A 13,370-nucleotide genomic window follows, 5' to 3' on the forward strand; every position below is an offset into this window, starting at 1 on the left:
ATTTGTTTACTTTCTGAAAGGCCTGATAACTAATGGATAAGATCTAAAAACTTGAAGTGTGTAAATTAATTTTTTGACCCTTTGTAAAGGATCATAAATTCATATGGAACAGCTTATGCTTCTGCTAAAGAACAGTAGGAACTCTTTTGCCTTCTATGAGGTCTCTGTGGTCCTTACACCTGAAATGTGTTAATTTTTTCTCTGTGCAGTACACTCACAAAATGTTTCAAATCTCTTGGCAATTCCATTTAACCTTTGAGAGATGCAGCAGTTGTCATTTGGCTTAATGAAACAAAACCTGCAGTAAATGTCAATAGTCCCTGATGCCTGATTCTGCTTTTTGAACAAGTCACCTACTGTAGAGGAGAATAAGCCTGAGTCTTGTCTTGATTTGACCCTCCCTTTGAAACTTGCGTGAACTTGGTTTCCTAGTGTGGGTCTGCAGAGTACATGGCACCTGAAGTGGTTGAAGTCTTCATGGAGGAAGCCACGTTCTATGATAAGCGGTGTGATCTTTGGAGCCTGGGAGTGATCCTGTATATCATGCTCAGCGGTTACCCCCCTTTTGTGGGCAACTGTGGCACAGACTGTGGCTGGGACAGAGGAGAAGTCTGCAGAGTTTGCCAGGTGAATGCACATGTTCTGGGCACGTGTGGGAGTGTGTAGTTTGCCCTGTGAACTTAGGGTGTAAGGTTTGCCGCAATGCCAGCAGTGAAGAGCTATGTTTGTAACCTAGCCAGTTATCTGGGAGGATAAGCTGTCGCTGAGAAGTGCAGGTGGTATACAGAAGCTGAATGATGATATCCCTTTCTAAAGTAAGGTTTGGCAACTGCTTTTTTTCTCTGCCTGATGTGAGGTCTCGGAGCTTTTCCTCATCCTCTCCCCCACCCCACAATCCTCTGTGTTCTGTAATTCTTGATGCGGTTTATGGTAGTCGCCACAGTTTCTCAGATAAAAGTTGAGCCCCAAGAGAGTCTCCATGCATGGCCTGAATTCACTCTTTCTAAAAGCTGAGTATGTTGGCTGTGCTGTTACAGGGGAGGGTGGTGGGGGAAGGTGTTTTCAGCAATGTATCGTGTCCATCTTAGGATGCACTGAATCACTGTAGAGCTACTTGTCACTCTCTGTTGACTCCATAAGGACAGTGGATGGTTTCACTTGTCACCTACCACATTAGGTGAATAAAATTGAGTGAGAAGAATTCCACTTGAGAATTCTTCTGGTTGCACTCTATTTAAATTAAAGGATTTTTCCTTTACTAGAACAAGCTTTTTGAGAGCATTCAGGAAGGCAAGTATGAATTTCCTGACAAGGACTGGTCACACATATCCTCTGAGGCCAAAGATCTCATCTCAAAGTTGCTGGTTTGTGATGCCAAAGAACGACTTAGTGCTGCTCAAGTTTTGCAACATCCATGGGTTCAAGGAGTACGTATCCCCCTTTATATTTTTTTAAGGGTTAGTCTTCTTCCAAAGTGACAAGCTGTTCCCTGTCTCTGAACTTTTAGTAGTCATTGTGTGTTTTAGTGCTCTTATCTTGGCTAATTAAACGATACACAGTGGCTTTATTCTTTCTGGAGCTCTGTGTGGTAAATATTTGGATGAATCTGTCAAGCTTTAAGTGTGTGGGTTTTTTTTATATTATTGCTTCATGCATTTTAAATGGCTTTCTTGTGAATACAAAGTGCTGCAGTACACAGATTATTATGTTACTCTTTAATACAGTAATGCAGAATGTTGGTAGATACGGTTTTAAAAGACCGGCAGTGTCCTCTTTTGCTTCCCAATTGAGGAAAGAAGGGATAGAACCTCTGGAGAGCTTCTAAAGCTTTAGTCTTATACCTGCCAACTGTGGTGTCTTCTTGTGAGGGGAGACAAACTATGAAATGTGATTTGTAAACCAACAGTGGTTTCTAAACCCACAGTGAATTAGTTTATATGCAGCATCCATTAGTTTGGGGTGTCACCTATTTATCACTCTCTCTTGGGAAAGCTTGATTCCCAGCTAATACATAACTAACTTTTTTAACTGCTTCTTCTAGCAGGCTCCTGAAAGGGGATTACCTACCCCTCAAGTTCTTCAAAGGTAATTTTTTTTTTTATTGTCTATAAACTTGGCCAGGAATAATCACTGAAAGAATGGGGAGAGATGGGAGGTGACAAATCAGGGGGTAAGATCCTGGGTTGAGAGTGGAATTTCATAAATGTGCAGCACTAATTTTGTCAAGAACATGAGATCCGAAGAGAAAAATGAGAGCTTTAATATTTCTAATCTTGCTTGTTTGTGGGAAAGGCATTGGAGAGGATTCCTGCAGTGCAGTGCTAATCTTAGTCAGGAAATAATGATGGTTTTGGCAGTTTGCTGCCCAAGAGGGGGAAAAAAGACATAAAGGCATGTATTATCCAAAGAGACTGCTTTCTGGTGGGTGAATAATAATAATATACACAGACTCGTATCTGACTTACACAGTGATCACCAGCAACTACAACGTCAATTTAGCTGTGAGCAGGGCAAGCCTCATTTAAAGTGATTTGATGGCAGATTCTGTATGCCCGAGAGCCTGAGTCACACATCTCTCTTGTTATTTCTGTATCTGCCACTGGCAATTCCAGGTGGTTATTCCCATCAGAAATTAATTTCCTGAAGCCAGATGCGCAATTGTAGTGCGATTGCAGTTCTCTGAAGAAAGACAATGGTATTGCCCCACATGCCCATCCTGTTATAACGTGTAGAAATTAAGCATGGCATCTCAGGTGGCTTCTTGGCTTTATGTCGGAAGTTCTTGGCAGAATGAGGACTAGCGCTGTGGCTGTTCCAAAACTCAGCGTGTTTTTGTTACATATTGCTGGTCCTCACAATGAGGAGAGGTGCAGATATTAACTAGTCTTTTTGCCTGCTGTGTCTGTTTCGATAGGAGAAATAAAACTGCCTGGAAATAAATACTCTGCTGTGAGGGTAACCAGGTGACGTGACTCTGTGTGTTGTAACTCCTTTCTCCTTTTCCCTTGAAAGGAACAGTAGCACAAAAGACCTGACACTTTTTGCTGCTGAGGCTATAGCCCTTAACCGCCAGTTGTCTCAGCACGAGAATGACCTCAGCGCAGAGCAGGAGAATGTTGCCCACGCTGTGTGCTCCATGAAGCTTTCACCTCCATCCAAGTCCCGCCTCGCCAAGCGCAGAGCAATGACACACGCCACCAGAAACAGTGACTTTCAGCCAGTTCCCCATAAAGCCTTTTAAACTTCTTTCCTGCTATGGATTGGCAAGATCAGCCTGTGTTTTTACTTGGGATTTTTAGCACTGGTAAAAGCTTCTCTGCTTCTGCCACTTTGGTTAGAAGCTTGCTCTTGTGATGTGACTTGTAACTTTAAGGGGACAGTTTTTTATGGGAATGTGTTTTGCCTGTCAGATTTGGTGCATTAAGATAATTTAACCGATCTTTTTAAACTGGAAAAGATGGGTTTGCTGCTGGATTATTTGAGGTGATAAAGCACTAAGCTTTCCTTATTTTCCTCTTGGAAGAGCACACTTTAAAATGCGAACTTGAAAACATCAGGAAAAAAAAACCCCGTTTTGCCCTGCAGAGCGTCAGGTCTCTCCCTGCCTATGGCTGCTCTCTTGATGGCACATCTTGCAGGGCGCTGCTGCTAGTGTCAGCAGCAGGGACTGTTTTCAACAGCAGTGCCCTTCCCTCATTCTGTAGACTCGGGAAATGAAGATAATGACTGGGTAGATACCTGCCTCCATTGCCTTCACTAGGCTTAAATTGTATGAGGATGATGCTGTAAAGGTGCAAGGATCGCTCAGGCTTGTAGAGGTGAAGAGGACTGAGTTGCTTTTTTTTTCTATTCTGTTGATAGTTTGTGTCAGAATGTGGGATGAAAGCCAGGGGTGTGTTTTTCTTCATGTGACATATTGTTCACTAAAATGTCCCCCATATAATCTTTTTCTGTTGTCCAGTGTGTCTCTTTCTCTGGCAGTTACATTCTTAAGCCTTATAACCACCATCTAACAGATTGTTTATCAAACAGTTTATATTTTGTATCTGGGTTTTCTTCTATATTAATGCTATCCTCAGTTATGCCTTCCTTTCTGTAAACTACTATTTCTCCAAGTCCTTTTGTGTGTGTTGCCTGAAGTTCTTAATGTGAATGGACAGGCTTCAGTGAATTTTGGTGTGCGAATAATTTAAGATTATCAAATGCAGAGGTACATCTGTACAAAAATGGTGCTGCAGCTGTTGCATTCTGCCTCCTGCGGTGATCTCAGGCTGGTGTCTATAGATTTTTGCTTCCAGTTCTAGTACTGTGGTGCACCAAGGGTCAGGGGCAATTTGGAAAGGTACTGGCTGAAAAGCTGAAGATTCTGAGTGGCCAAGGTGAGGTGCCCATGGGGAAGGGCATGGATGTTGAGCACTTTCTGAAAAGCAAGCTGTGAAAATTGGGCCACTAAGATGCCTGATGTGATGCGCCTTAACTTGCAGCCATTTCTGAAACCCTTTGCCAGGGCATTCTGTTCAGGGTGGAAAGGGGGAGGAGGCGGCGGCCCCCAAGTGTCAGCACAAACCCCTCCCAAGCAGAATGAGAAGAAATAAAGTAGCAGATCCAACAGGCCCTTGGAAATTGAAAGGTCAAAGCTGAATGTCTTTGCATGGCCTATTCAGAGTGGTTTTACATAATCTTTTAGCAGTGTGTATACAACTATTTTTATACAACATGCTGTATTTTGTGACTAATATTAAAGTTATTTAAAACATTTTATACATTGTGACAGTGGGCAGATTATGAAATGTATTTTTTGCTTTGTTTTTATTAAAACGCTTTAAGTTACGGATTTAACACATTTGGCAGTTCTGTGTGGTTTGTCCTGTTAATTTTTTTGGTGACATAGAAAAATAGAGGATTACTTCCTTCTCTGTGTGATATTGGATTTAAGACAATTTAAGTCCCTGAAGACTAAGCATACCTCCCTCTTCTGTTGCTTTATCAGTCTCTGGAGGCTCCTGTGATCTCTGCTCTCTTGAGGTAAAATGAAGATATGACTACACAGAGAGGGTTGGAAAGGGATCCTGTGATCTTTTGACTTCCATAAGAGATCAGATAAGTTCCTGAACTCACTGTCCCCTCAGTCATCTGCACTGTTACATTTTGTGTTCTTCCCTTTGATTTGTGCATGAAGCAAAAGTCCGGAAGCTTGACCAGGAGTGGTGGTATGATGCAAAATACTCCTCTTGGATGGAGCCCCGAAGCTTTTCAGACTCTAGAAGTCTAAGCAGCAGCATTACCATGGAGGTGTGAAAAGGGGACGTTAATGGTGCTGCTTGCCCAGAGACTACAGGGTCTGGTAGACTTATTCAAGTGTTGGTAAGTGGCTCTTTACAGACTTTGCTCTGCACCTGCTGCCTTTCACTGGTGGTAGAGTTTGCTCCACTAACTCACTCTGGGGCTAAGACCAAAGCTGCTGCTTCAGTGTTCTTAGGTGAACTATTGGTCTGGACAGTCAGTCCTTTCCCCCCTGTCTCCAGAACCCAGTGTGGAAAGTGAATCCAATACACGTGTCATCTTCACAGCGAGGAATAAACTGGCTTGCTAGCCAGATTGGCTTTCCCTTTACGAAAGAGAGCTTGGGAGGAGAGAGCAAAATGTCCAGAGAAAACCTTAGTTTGGAGATATTCATGCCGTTACCTTCAGCTAGTAGAATTGCAGTCTAGGTGGACAAGTATTTCTCTGGGTTTGAAGCCTCCTCCAGCATGGAGATTGCTTTAGCTGTCGCATGCGTGCAATGCAAAGGATTTTAAGCACTGGCATGTGAAACACTTGAAGTGCCCAGCAGGACTTGCTCTAAATGGTTAAACTTTGCCTGGCGGTTCTGACAAGCCTCTGAGCTGATGGTGTAGGGCCCATCTGGCTCTTGCCTGCTCTCAGCTGCCTGGTGCGTGCTGCCAGCAGCCACCTCCGCATGTGACCTGTATTAGAGCATCCTTGCTCCCACTGGTACATACTTGCAAACTTGTCTGTTCAGGACTTGAAGCGATGATGTTTGGCTTTTCACTGAAGAGCTAAAATCTGGACATGCTTTTCCTTTTTCTACAGGGCAGTAACCTCTAGCAGAGAGGAAGGCAAGCAGCAGGGAGCAGTAGGTGCCAGAGCTGTGTAATGCTGTGAACTAAGAAAACCTCTCCAAGCGGGAAGAAGTGCTGATGTAAGCCAGTTGTTCTGCTTTCAGGTGTGGTCTTGTTTTGACTGCCTCTTGCAGAGTAATTTTTTTAGTTTCTTTGGATGTCTATGGCTAAGAGTTTGTAACCTTTGGGTGGGGAAGGTTATTTTGCCAGAGAAACAGGATGCAGCACTCCCCAGTGCCCTGTGAGGCTCACACCTGGCATAACCAGATCAGCCCATTTGTGACAAACACGGTGGGTTTTAGTTCCTTTTCCAGTGAAGTCTGAAAGGAGCAGGGATGCCAAACCAGGTGACAGGCCCTTTATTTGTACTCGCCTTTCTTTCAAAGGAAATCTGCCATATTCAAGTCAAATGCTTTTGTTTGACCTGTACTTTAAAACAAGCTGTTTCTCTCTCCCTCTTCCTTCTGGGCAAGAGAGGTAGCAGGGAGCACAGGAGACCTTGTAGCGGTGGCACAATAGCAGTGTTCCAGTGGTACAGATGTTAGATCTTTCTTTTCCTCAATATGAGAAGTCAGATTCAGCTGATGGTCCAACAGTCTCTTATCACAGGTGCCCCTTTCCCTCTGGTCTTTATTTTTCAATGAGAGTCCAAATTTCTTTAGGCATTTTATCCCCAGAAGGTCTAATTTAGTAGGCCTTCATGATGCTTTTTTCATGTCGATGGGGAAGAGGCACTTGTTTCTAGGTGAGAAGTCACTAAATGCAGAGACTCTGTGATCTGTCCTTTTAAAGTAGTGAGGGTGTGCTCTTGTCACCTGAATGTCTTTTGTTCGGGCAGCCTGTAGAAGTGTGACTTCGATTCATCACTGAATCCCACCATGTCTCCTTTGGAAAGGGCTGAATCTGTGCTGTGCTTTTTCAGTTACTAGTGATAAAATACACCAGGCAACCTATGTGGGCTCCCTGGCTTCTGAAAAATGAAAGAGGCTGTTGAAAATGGCTTTTGGTGGGGAAAATGGGGTGGGTAAGGTGAAAAGTGACTTTCAAGAAATCAGAAATATGTTCTGACCAGCAAGGAGAGAAGCAAAGCAACTAAGGTGATCTTTAATGTTAAGGTGCCCCCCCTGGAAAATTCTCCTTCCCCTTCCCAAACTTTTCCTGGTAGGTGGGTGATCAAACCAAGGGAGAGGCATCAGCACAACGAAGGGTGGTGGTGGTAATTTCAAACAAATAGCAACCAAACAGCATTAGTCTCAAAGTATTCTTTCTGTCCCCGTGGGAGCCAGTGGCACAGGATGCTCTGTAGGATTTTGCTGACCTTGACGTGCAGTATTTTACAAAGTGCATTCAACCTTGTGCTTGTGCTTTTACAGGTGCGGTTTCTGCATTGTTGGTTGCATAAAAGCAAGCTCCTGTTTTTCGTTGTGTGGCATTCTCTTTCTTCATTCCCCACATGTTTATTGAATCCTTTATCAGGGATGGAAAGATGCTGTTATTTTTTTGAGAGCTGTGGGTGGGCTGGCTTTCAAGGTAGAGAGCAGCTTGGTTAATTTTCAAAACTAATAATTTCTTTGGGCCACTCCAGTGGCAGCAACAGGCTTCAAATTTGGCTTCCATGGAAACATACTGCCATGGTAACTGAAAGGCCTAACAATCCTGAAGAAATATTTGCTTGTACCCTTCCTTCCTTCCTTTCTTTGTTGTATTTCCCATGCAATGTGTGTGTTTGGTTACCCCTGGCAGATTCAATCAGTGCATTTAAAATGCTCCAAGCACAGAAATGCACTTCTCCGGGAAGAAAACAAAAAAAGTTGTAAAAGCAATGGTGTCATTTTGCTGATGATGTTTGCAAAAAAGCTGTTTCATGTCTGGAGGGAGACATTACTGAGCCACAAATTTCTGTCCAATAGGAAAAAGAAAACCCCTGAAAGAAATGCTTCATCCTTAGATTATTTTGTGGGGACTGACTGGCATGGGCTGGTTCAGGGAATCGGACCTTGCACCCAGTCCAACATCTCTAATACTAAGGATGTTGAGAATTGACTCATCCAGTGGTTGTGAGACAGAGTACCAGTGTTCTGCTGGGTCCCTTCCAGCTGATCAACTTGACGCTGGATTTTCTGTCACAGCTGCTTTCACACAAGATTGGTTAGCAAAGTTTGGCAGGGTGACAAGCAGCCCCAGTTCAGCAGCTTTGCTCTGATTCATTGTGGAGTGGGAGGGAAGGGGGAATGGGGCCTCCTGAAATGTTCTGCAAAGCAAGAAGCGGGCAAGGACTCTGCATGGCAGAAGATACAAAGGAGCTCAGAGTCTGGCGCTTTCTGTTTGATCCAGAACAAAGTTCATGACCTAACCTGGCACCACATCTGATCAAAATCTTGTGGCCAGTTATTAGGCAACACTATGTATGTGTATGGGTGTGAATCTTATCTCCCTGACTTCCCTTACCCTAAGTCATTGCTCTCTGGACTTGAGAAACTTTTTCTGCCTTGGGAATTGTAATGCCTGCACCCAGCTCCAAGCTGCCTGTGGGGAAAGCAGAGTTGCCTCATTTATTTCGTGCTCCTTTTCTTATTCCCTAGTTTCACCTTATTCTTTATCCAGATGTTCACCTTGCAGCAGCTCTAGATCTGCTTGCTTAGCCCAGGAGTGTTCCTGCAGACTGCCACAGCCTCTAGAGACTGCTGTGGAATGAAATGGAGAAACATCTCATGGAGCTACATGTAGGAGGAGAGCAGACACTGACTGCGACACAGGTTGGTGAACTGGGAATGTGGGAATAGTGAAGTCTTTTCCTCTTCAGTCAGAGAGCTGGTTTATAGAAATGATCCCAATACAAACTGTTCCAGCTTTAAAAGAGTCACCGGAGGCAATGAAAGTTATACCTGTTTCTCTACTGATGTTTTATATGGCTTAATTGTAGCTGGCTTGACCAGTATGCTGGGTTGTTTTGTGGTTGCTGTGCCTGCTGTTTTGTATTAGAACTGAGAATTGCTTTTTGGGGTACTACCTGCTAGCTTTGGGGGTGCAAGAGCTGCAACATCCTTTTGTTATGAGCAGAAATAGCTGATTGCTGGAGACCTGTGCGGATGGTCCTGCTTTGTCACTAAGCTTTGCTGGGGGCTTCTGTCAGTGACCATCTGATTGCTTCTGGTCATAGTGGATGAAGCAGGTTGGCTTTTCTTCTCTAGCAGAGGGGAGGTGAATGAAAGTGAGAGGTTGCATTGGGCTGAGACAATAATTGATGCTGGAGAGGAATGGGCAGAAATGGCTGCAGTCAGCACTGTTGGGATGATCCAGGAGCGGATTCCTTTTCATAAGTGACAAGTGAGATTTGTTTTGGTTTTGTGAGGGTTTTTTTGTTTTGTTTTGTTTCTGTGTGACATTATCCATATGGATGTGGTGTTTTCAGAGAAAAATGTATATCCCTGCCATGAAAAAATTTTGTGGAGCAAATGCCTTCCATGCTTATCCTAAGCACTGAGCTCAGTACAAAGCTTCCAACTGACTGCAGCAAGCCTTGGTCCCACACTGGCTGGTTTCCTCTTATATTAAGCTCTGCCATACCCTTGCTGCTGTACAAAGTAATCCTAACCTCGTTTGGGCATTTTCAGGCTGTTTACAGCAGACTGCCAGCGCTCTCCAAGCTAAGTGGGGGATGCCATCCAGAACATGCTCTTTGCTGTGTTTTGGGAAAGGATCATGCCACCTCTGGCTAGCGAAAATGTCTTTTATACCCCATGTGTCCTTCCAGCAGCAACTGGATGCAGCTTTCCTCATGTTCTGCCTTAAACTGTCTCACAGTGCTATCGTGCCCTGCAAAGCCATTTTCATGGTGTTTCATCAGAGCAGAGTGCTTTCACTCTCATCCCTACACCTGCTCTCAGTTTCATTGAAATGTGGGAAGGGACATCTGTAAAACTGCCCCCTGTTCTGAGCAATTTACTTCAAGTTTTACTTGAAACTGGAACAGGCTCCACCTCCTGCTGGAAATACCATGAAGGCCCTCTGAGGTTTGGCCATCCCACTTCTTTTCATTTGAGGTCTAAACCACTTGGGCAGCTTTGCAAGCTTTGCAGTTTCACTGCAGAACGCCGGCAGTGGTATCTGTGCTAGTGGCTTCACCACAGCCCTAGGACTTGAGCTGGAAACACAGAACAGCCTGATCCTGACTGGAAACCTCTCTGGCATATAAATAAGGTCTGCTGTAGTCACAGGCTGCGATTGTGAATTTATAAGGAAAGCGATCAGATTAATTGAGCAGCAGTGGGAGTGTTCAATTGCACTGCCTTCTGATTAATTACCCATTGTCAGCCCACTTCCTAATGCCAAGCATTGCCTGAGGTCTGTGGAGCGGCAAGGTCTTTGCTTTAACCAATGGCAAAGTCAAACAGGCCTCAAGACTAGTAGTTTCTCCCCTGCCTTCTTGATTGTGTGGAAAATTTTGCCAAAGTCTCAACCAAGTCATTTTGGCCAATTTGCCTCTGATTCTAAACAACTGGGATGATGGGGGTGGATTTTTAGGAGATCAGATGGCAACTTGGACTGGTCCTCTCGATATAGATCTACCAGCTATTCTCTGTGTAGCATTGCAAGCATACACCAAATACTGTCATCTGAAAGTGATCCTGTTAGTATTTTGGTTTTGCACTTCCCCCCACGCCCATTATCCCAAAGGATGAAGAATCTAGTGGGTTTCAGGGGAAGACACTAAGCTGGCACTGGAGCTACTCCAAGAAGAGCTGCTCTGTCTGCCCAGTCTGTGTCTCGTGGCTTCCCTCGAGCCCTTCATGGGGCTGGAAGTGATGTAAGCCTTCTAGTTCAATTTCTGTGCTGGAAGTCAGGGCTACTTGCCTTTCCCTCTTTCAGAGCCATGTACAGATGCCGTGAGAGGTCTGGGCTGTTGTGAAGGCTGGAGGAGAGACTGAAGAGAACATCTGAACAAATCTGTAGCCACACTCTACCCCTTAATTCATGCAATGACCTCATCTTCCAATGCAAATATACCTACTTTTCTAAACATTGTTCCTTGTGATCACATTCCTTCTCAGCCTTTGCATGTCCAGGTAAATACGCCAAGCCCTTTGGATGGGGAAAGCCCCCCATTCTGGTTCCAGCTGCGTGCACTAAGGCATGTCACTGTCTTACACACCAGCAGCGTGCTTCCCTTCTCCCCAGAAATCTCTCACCTGATCATACTAAGATTTCTCTGGTGTGTTCGTATTTGCAGCCACTAACTTGCTTCTGCAAACCCAGTCCTTTCCTCTCCTCTGGGAACAGTAGACCAGAGGTCAAGTCTCCACTCTCACAGCAAAAATTCTAATTGCTCCCTAATATCATTGCTGTCGGCTACTGAATTTCAGCCCTGTTAGATTTACTGAGGTGCTCAGCATCCTGCTTGTGATATTCTGGCCCTCTTCTAAGTGATGGCTCAGTGTCATCAGTAGATCTCACTGCCCGACTTCTCTTTTTGTCGGGGCCATCAACTAAAATGATTTAATTGCTTGATTAATTCCATTGTTGCTGCTTTCCTCCTGATTTGTTGGATCTTACCCTGTCAGCACAACTGTGGCACAAAAATTCTGGCTTCTGTGCAGATTCCTCTCAGGGGCTATCACCACTGAAGTTATGTTTACACATGAGATGCGTGCATAACCAAACTCTTCACAAAAATATACAAAATCTACTTGTACAGTGTTTCTGGGTAAAGGGAAGAACCTGCCTGGGGACGAGTGAGTGGGTGGTAGTCTGCTGCATAAGCAGCACTGCTCTTTCAGGCCCTGCAGTAGCTAAAGGACACGCTTCCCACATCTCTGGATTCAGGTTTTGTCTTCCTAACATCACATGCAGATCACTATAGCTTATGAAGTTTCATAAAACTCATTGCCTTTTGCTTTAACAGGAGAAACGTACAGCTGTAAGAAAAAGTACAGCTCTCGTGAGGATTTTTCTATTTTCTTCCCTATTTCTCAGTATTTTTGGAATAGCCAAAAATGCTTTGACAAGTCCAGATTTCTTCTACTTCTGATTACCAGTTGATACCTAAATCACACAGTCCCTGTTTCTGAATGCTTCAAATAACACCCTTCTCCCCTGTCCACGCTGCTTCTGGAGTAGGGGCAGTTGTCCGTGTGCTCCTCTGCAGTCCAGCCTGCATACTAACTTCTACAGCAGAAGACTTCATTCCATAATCTTGAGGTTTCTCCAAGATACCAGCTCTGGTTTACCTCTCATGTGGATGAAATCTCTCACCAGAGGCTGTGTCCCTAGTCACCTCCCTCAGGGGTTAAGACTGTGATCCTGGTTTTGCCCACTTGCATGCAGTTCCCCAGCAAGATGAGGATCCTCAAGGTCTTGACCACCCTGCTCAATTTTGTGCCTGAATCTTCATCTTTTCAGGTTACAGATAATCCTGACTTTCCCATCAGAGTTTTTGATCCGGTTCTTAGCTTTCCTAAGGGCACAAACTGCCATGCGTCAACTCTTCTTGCCATTGGCACATGAGGCAACGCGCTCTTCTCTCATGGGTGGTTAAGCTCCTCTGAATTACATGGTATTTATTACACAATAAGAACACACACAAACTATTACTGTGGATCCTCCTGGTGAGTTGTTTCAATGCTTAAAGCCTGTGGCTGGATGTGGAAGATTTCCAAAACCACCAGTTACTCACAAACTGAACATAAACAGATTCCTTACGTTATGGTTTTGGAAATATTGCCCCCTTGGGCTTCTTCATTATCAGTTCAAGACAGAAACAATACAGTCCAATATCTGAATTATGAATGCCAGCTTCTGTCTGCTTCTGTGCAGCCATTCAGCCTTGCCTGAGTGCCTTAGATGGGTTTAATCCCAAACTGAGTTTTGAGGAATGCTGCCAAACTTTTCCAACAGCACGGAAATCAATAAGCTTCCCTTCCCTTCCCACTCTTGTTGTAACTATTTTTTTTTTTTATTTGTCATGTGTTTTTTCTTGTGTTGAATAATTCAGCTAATAGGCTGGCACTTGAGAGCTGTGTTCCCTAATGAGGGAAGCAGCTTGCCAGCTTTTTGTGTTTCCAGTAGTTTGACTGCAAACCCAACATCGTTAACAAATCACCATGGAATAGCTGTGGAAATACAGAACAAAATGTTGTTGTCTTAAGTTGTTAAGAAAAAATAAACAGAATGAAAGAAACCCAAACCCCACACAGGAAAAGGAAGTACGAAAGTGAAGGGTGCATGGAAGGAGGGTGGGTATCGGTATAT

General features: G+C 44.2%; 2 protein-coding genes across 7 annotated transcripts in view; both read left to right on the top strand.

Annotated features, from left to right (window-relative positions):
- The window catches only part of LOC130156702 (MOB kinase activator 3C), a 58,217-nt gene extending 53,374 nt beyond the window's left edge, over positions 1–4,843 (top strand). For 5 of the 6 annotated variants that reach the window (XM_056355373.1, XM_056355365.1, XM_056355366.1 and 2 more), the window contains 4 exons: positions 433–627; positions 1,263–1,427; positions 2,042–2,085; positions 3,013–4,843. In XM_056355373.1, coding sequence (XP_056211348.1) covers positions 433–627; positions 1,263–1,427; positions 2,042–2,085; positions 3,013–3,241 — 633 coding nt within the window. In that variant the 3' untranslated portion in view covers positions 3,242–4,843. The remainder of the gene's footprint in view (positions 1–432; positions 628–1,262; positions 1,428–2,041; positions 2,086–3,012) is intronic. The other variant, XM_056355363.1, reaches the window with a different exon arrangement.
- Positions 4,844–4,965: 122 nt separating this feature from the next.
- The window catches only part of TMEM275 (transmembrane protein 275), a 46,848-nt gene continuing 38,443 nt past the window's right edge, over positions 4,966–13,370 (top strand). The window contains exons 1-2 of the mRNA XM_056355375.1: positions 4,966–6,202; positions 8,727–8,878. The gene's annotated coding sequence lies outside the window, so the exon portion shown is untranslated. The remainder of the gene's footprint in view (positions 6,203–8,726; positions 8,879–13,370) is intronic.

This window comes from Falco biarmicus, chromosome 11 (assembly GCF_023638135.1).
Source record: "Falco biarmicus isolate bFalBia1 chromosome 11, bFalBia1.pri, whole genome shotgun sequence".
NCBI lineage: Eukaryota > Metazoa > Chordata > Aves > Falconiformes > Falconidae > Falco > Falco biarmicus.